This window comes from Pinus tabuliformis, chromosome 8, assembly GCF_031772625.1.
Source record: "Pinus tabuliformis cultivar Carrire ecotype Pingquan chromosome 8, CPIR1, whole genome shotgun sequence".
NCBI classification, from domain to species: Eukaryota; Viridiplantae; Streptophyta; class Pinopsida; order Pinales; family Pinaceae; genus Pinus; species Pinus tabuliformis.
This window is the reverse complement of record NC_142294.1, coordinates 1,889,747,946-1,889,754,813: the sequence shown is the minus strand read 5'-3', so window position 1 is coordinate 1,889,754,813 and position 6,868 is coordinate 1,889,747,946. Positions and strand designations below refer to the sequence as shown.

The following is a 6,868-nucleotide window of genomic DNA, read 5'->3' as shown; positions in this document are numbered from 1 at the left end:
TAATATTAAATTAAAAATTAACTTGTATTTATACATAAGGAAGCAATTTCAGATAAATTTACAGGGAAAAAAAAATTAATACCAAAGATTATGCAACACACTTATAATACTATGACTTTAAGGGGACTTCAAAATAAGCATAGGCTCATCTAAAGTGGAACTTTGGCTTTTGGCTTTATTAGAAAAAGTTCATCTCTATCTTCTGTCACACAATGTGATCTTACATTATACATATTGACATAAAGCATAAATATTAAAGCTTAAAGTTTAAAGGCTGAGACTCACAAGACATATCCACACTCATGGGCTATTGGCATTCTATATAAAATACTAACTGACTTTTCTTGTTTATGTAGGTGAAATTGTTATTTTGGTTTGATTTTGAAAGTTCTATGTAGCTTTTTTAGTGTTGGCACATCAGTGATAGATCTAAGATTTAATAAATTGGGACTATTTATTAATTTTTTTACTAGGCTGACAATTGGATGCTTATTGCCAGGATAGGCTCAATGCCCTTTCCGAAGTTTAATTCCCTCAAAGTAATTTATGTCCTCACCCTTCTCCATGATGCTTGAGTCTACTAGCAAAGACCAAACCCACTCAAACCAAGTGATCTACACCTTAGAAAACAAATTTATGTTCTAGTTGGATATGGAAATCTGAAATGTATAATTACCAAAACAATCCTACTTTAGATACATTCATACCTGAATCTAAACACAATTAAATTTATGCCCATACCTAAATCTAAACACAATTGAGTTTATGCCTTTTAACTGTAGACATATCTGCCCCAATAAAAAAAAAAAAACTTAAAAACTTTATTCTCCTGCCTTATCAAAAAAAATTATGATTTTTTTCCAAAATCACCTACTTTCCCAGCTAATTTATGACCGGTTTCCAAACATGATATTGTTCCTCGGATACTCCTTGCACCGCTTCAAGCAATTGCTGCTCCTTTGACTGCTATCTTGCCGTATTGGCATGGCAAAGTCGTTGATTCTTCTATTCAAGATGCTTGTAGGACTCTTCTTAATAATGTCCTGCAGTGTACTTACTATGGGGTTCATTCAAGAGGGTCAGATGGGCTTACAGAGACAAGCCTATACAAACCTTTTGGCACTTCCATGTGACGAGTCTGAGACCGTTTTGATGATGCTTCATTTGACAATGCAGAGCCATGAAAAGCTTTCTGATAATATTGTACAGGACTGGTTTTCAGAGCATATAGGATATGGTTCTGTTTTGAAACATGTCATAGAAAACTCCATAAGTGGAGAAGAATGGCGAACTGCAACTCAGGATACTCTTATGATATGGGAATCGGGAATCTCAACGCAGCTGGACGCTGTTGGCGTTGGAGCTGAGGTACAACTGAATTGAAAATTCTTATAAATTAACTGAACTGATCCCACAACAACTTCGTATGTCCGAGCTTGAGTGGTATAAAATGATTTGCCATGAGAAGGGTGACGGGTATTATGACTCTTTCAAGAACCGAAATGACAAGGACTATGGTGACAGTAACACTAATTTGCTGAGGGTAACGCTCAATGAATTCTGGGATGGGATTATTGGAATCTGTAACAGTCCCTCGTTGCCGAGTGATTTCCAATCCCGCAATAAGTGGATAAATGTTGGCACTGCCTATAGAAAACTTGTGGAGCCTCTGGATATTGCACAGTATTATAGCACCTCGAAGGACAGCGGTAACTATCTAGACAAAAGACCCGCTCGTTATAAAGTCCTTGAGCAATGGTTGGAACACAGAAAAACTAATCGCAGTTCAAGAGGTCAGAGATCTCGTACAAGGCTACCGTTCCTCAATCGGGACTCATGCTTTTGGGCGCGTGTAGAAGAGGCTTTGAAAGATCTTAAAGAAGGCGCGGACCAAAAGAAAGAAAGTCTTGAAAATTTTGAAAAATATGTGACAGAGATGATCAATGATTGCAAGATTTCTTCAGATGTTTTGCTGGAAGGAAGCAGCTTCATGAAATGGTGGCGAGACTACAAGGAACACCAAACCTCTGAATGGAAATTAAAATCCCCATTATATAAACTGGAAAGTCCATTTTGGAAGCCATGAATAGAAAATCTTTTTCTGCAACCTTCTGTAAGATGAACTTTCTTTCAATTAATATCCTTGTTGTTGGATAATTTACTTTCATTTGATTGCACAGGGATGGCTGGAATGTATTTGTGACACTCAGTGACTGACAAATCTCGTGTACGCCATGTTCCCAATGTGTCATAGATGTTTCTTAAGATAGAATGCCGTCACCATTTTGAGATGTCCTCGCTTTGAGAATTGTGTTCGTGAATAAATTTTGACATTAGTGATATACTCTTTCTTTAAATGTAGGTTTGTTTTAGTAACTAAAATAATAAATATGTATATAAATTTTGTGAACTTACTATAATTTTTTTTTATTAGAATAAGCAATTCCAAAATATATAAGATTTTTTCTTTAAATAATATAAAGAAGGTAGGTCAAACCAATCCACATACTTACTGTATAATTTTATTATTATTATTATTAAAAAATAAAAATAAAAAATAGTGTATATATTTATTTTTAAACTTATAAAAGGGTGTAATTTGATTGGTAATAATTGTGATATGATATTGTGTAAATTTGAAGTGCAAGGCTCAGAGTCCCTAAAATTACCTTGATGTTGTGCAAATTTGAGGTGCTAGGATTAAATTCCCTAATTTACCTTTTGTATGAATTAACCTAGAGGTTATAGTGGTAGCTATCAAAATCAACACAAGCTTGGTCCAAAGGTTATAGTGGTACCTATGGAAATAAACCTCTTGTACAGGCCTGGTCCAATTGCCAACTCCTCTAGACCAAAAAAAATAAATCTATATGTAATTTTTTTTTGATGAGGTAAAGATTTGTATTGTATGAGATAATGATATTTACATTCTAAGGAGAAATCATGTGTTGGCTTGCCACTAAAGAAATCATTCAAAACACAAAATTTCAATTGTTCTAAAATATCAAATGGAAAAAAATGAATTTTTCACTCAAAAATAAAAAGATAATATATTAAGTGATAACTACCCTTCTTCTGCACAACACTAAAATAAGAGAACATAAAAGGAAAAGAAAATTAGAAAGGCATGTATGTATGCATGCCTACTTTTCAAAATCCATAACTTCGACATGGATGGGCTCCTTGTTGATGCCTAGAAAGCAATTAGGATCAAGAGAAGTTCCCATTTTCCATTCAATTCTTGCAAGCCTATAGTCCATTGCCATCAAAGTTGTTGCAATTGATTAAAGATAGGATGCCTTCATCCTTAACCTCATTCCAATCTATAAACACACTACAAATGAGGAACTTAGGGTGCTAGTAGATATCCATTATCTACATATATTAATTGTGTCTACCCCTTGTATGGCCAACATCAAGAGCCCAATCTACAACCTTAGACAACACCTCATTGTCTATCAGATTGTGCCATTCGTTGGAGAGTTCTCATTCCACTTGAGTGATTGCTTCTTGAGTTGCTTGAGGGGTTAGATCCTTGTAGCGAGTTGTCCTATATCTTAGCCTCATTTTGAGCTCTAGAGCTTCCTCACTCCTAATAGTAGGCTACTCTTATTTGAACTATGGCTCGTTGTCTAGGCATGGCACTCAGTAGAAGGGATGAGAGTTTGGAGATTGATCTAGGAGTATCCTAAAAGGCCAAAGTTTCAAAGTTCTCAAAACATAACAAAACCAATATCAAATCAAAGAGTTCGTAGTTCCGAATCCAACAACATGAATGACACCTCAAACCGACATCGTATGAAGAAGTTATGGCTCGCTAAAGTTTTCCGAAAATAACTAAACTTTTTGCAGGCAAGGACACCTGCCATGATGATGTAATTAGTATGGATGTTGACGTCAGTAATATGAATGATGACATCATCAAGTGACGTGATCATACAGACAAGGGAGAGCCAACTAGAACATGACATGTGGTTGTTGATGTCAGTAGCCTGGTCAATTGCCTAGTCAGCGATACAAACCAATGAGGACATGACACGTGGAAACCCCGTCAACATCACCAGATTCTACTAAGGAGACGTTGGCGGTTAAAATAATAATATTTTAAAATGATCAACGACCAAACTTAGTGACATTGTATATTATATAATAGAACAAATATTTCCAGCAGTGGTAGTGTTATCGGGAAATCTAGTGTCTATGCAGAGCTGCTAGTCCCACTAAGATTGGTAGCTATCAGAGAAACAAACAAACTAAAACTACTTTCGTTTTCCTTTATGAGAAGTAAATAAGAGGGGAACAAAGGAGACCAACCTCTGTCTTGTGCTTGGTTCCTTGCTTGATTCCTCTCCCTTCTGATAGATCTTTGCCACTCACTTCCTCGTCTACCCAGCTTCAAAGAGCACCTGTGGAATCAAAGCAGCATAACACTATCCAAGAACAGAGATCTACTATCATAAATAATATAGGACCATATATATATTAACCACACAAATGCATATATCATCAATCATACAAGAATGTGGAGGAAAACTTGAATAGCTTTATTAATATCAAGAATAGCAAAGAGGATTACAACCAATTGCTCTGACCCAGCGTCATCCTCCCAGCAAGAAAGCCTTTCTTCACCTCATGAAAAGCTTAGATCACCTAACACTATGATGTTACACCAAGAAACCAGCAACACTTCCTTACAAGATACAAAATTCCAGCCTTTGGATCTCTGGGATGAGGGATCCATATATAGATGTTTGCAAGGTGGGTGAGTCAGCTTCTGAGATTTGATTAGTGTCCTCTCTCTGATAATTCTTGATTCCACTTGGAGATTGATGATCTCTTACTCATCCCTGGGCGAATGCAGAGAGGCAAGTGTCACAGGAGAAGTTTCTAGAAGATTCCATGATCCTCCACTTCGCAGATTGACCCTGCCATTTGTCCACTCTCGCCCATCGCACCCCATATAAGGGCTTTTCAGTATGCATCACACCTCCCGTGTGCATTTAGGTGGGATGCAGCGCACTTTGACCATGGAGCAGGTGAGATGGTCCAGTTTTGACCAGTTCTAAGTAGTTTTTCATGGAGAACTTCCGGGAGATGCTGTAATCAGTTGACCTTGTTCTTTTAGGGGTTGGAACAACATTTTTAGGGACTTAGGAGCCCTTGGTTTATGGACATTTATGATTGGGGTTGCAGTACTCAAAAATGTCTATAACAGTTGCCCCCTAAAGCATGAGGTCGTTAATCTTTTGATGTCGGGTGAAATGCTTTATCATGAGGATCCGAAGTTTTTTCGAGGTGGGAGGTGACCTATAATAAGATACAATACAATACATTATCTTCATAATATTTTTCATGATATAGCTGAGGCGGGCATTTCCCATGCTCAGCTTTATAAATTCATTTTCGTGTACATAAGACAAACAATTGTCTGTGTGCAGACTGATGATTCTGGTAGAGCCATCATCCCTTTGATCGGATGATTATCTGTGCAGCAATGATGTACATTTGATGTCTGTATTTCCCTGAATATATATCGCAGCCCGGATGGATGAAACTAGATCCGGGGTCTTCAATCTCGTTCGATCTTCACTCAAAGTACAAGTCGATCCATGTGAGAGATGTTCTGGAGTCGAACATGGAAAGACATCGCCTGATTACCAGCCAATGATGTAAGTTGTTAACAAGCGCGAGAGGAATCACCGATAATGATGATGACCCTCAAGGTACTACAGTACAATTCACGTGGTGTGAATAAGGGACTTGGCGTCGAACACCACGCAAAATCTTTCGGTCGAAGGCCATTGATGTAAACCTGTCGCCGGAAGTGAGAAACTTGCCATTGAGGCATGCAAGCTTCAAAGTACTGAAAGGGTTGTTCCTAGATCGACTTCCTGGATAATGAGCTGATGTCGACAAGAAGCGATCCGTCATAGGAGGGCCTTAGTGAATCCCACATCTATGACACGGAACGGAGCAAATGATTTTAATGGAGGTGAAAATGATCTGATGATATAAGGTTCAGAGTGGCGGTCATGAAAGAATGGAGCGTAAATGTATTGCAGTGGATGAGACACAGGTGAATTCTCTGAGCGACTTCTCTTGAACATATCGGCGACACTAACATGATGGATTGGTAGCGTTAACCCCAAATATGGATGGTGTGATGGACCAATGGTGATATGACCAGTGAACGGAACAACCCAACCTGACTCGGATGCAGAGTGAAAGTGTCATGTTCAAGAGCGACTTGCTACCAACAAAGTTTCTTCAAGTTTTCTTCCCAATTTTTCCCCAGTCATTGCTGACCAGTACCTCTTTATTTTTGTCAAGCTTGAGGAGGATAACATATGCTTGTTCTATAATTTTCCCTTCGGGCAAACCTATCGCTATGTTTTAACGAGCCTAGCGATAGTGAAACTTGTTCTTGTCGGTATGGACAAGTTTGTCACTATTCGGTTTTAACGAGTTTAACGACAAAGATAACTAGGTCCTTTTCAATTTTAGAGAGTCTGAAAGGGACGTAAAGAAAACTCCAACAATCCTTTTTCATCATATAATCCCTTAAGTCCGAAAAAGTATAAAATAATACAAAAGGGATGAATTTTCGGTAATTTTAACGAGTCGAACAAAATAAGCGCTCGATCTTTTTGTGTAATAATCCCTCAAGTCCAAAAAGATTAAAATCTAAAGGAGGGATAGCACTTCCGGTCACTTTAAGGAGCTAGAGAGGCCAATTGTTCAGCAATCTTTTCATATTTTACGAATCAGTTGAAAAGAGCTTAAAGGAGACTCGTTTTTCGAGGAACGAGTGATAAATTCGGGTAGCAGCTAATTCCAAGTAAGGTTTGGAATTTTCAAATCAAGGCAG

The 6,868-nt window shown here is 37.8% G+C and overlaps 1 protein-coding gene across 1 annotated transcript; it reads left to right on the top strand.

Annotated features, from left to right (window-relative positions):
• The first annotated feature begins 1,450 nt into the window (after nucleotides 1-1,450).
• On the top strand, nucleotides 1,451-2,086 carry LOC149243938 (lipase-like PAD4). The gene has a single exon (XM_089371351.1). It carries the CDS (start codon nucleotides 1,451-1,453, stop codon nucleotides 2,084-2,086), a length of 636 nt encoding a protein of 211 aa, XP_089227477.1.
• Nucleotides 2,087-6,868: the final 4,782 nt, after the last annotated feature.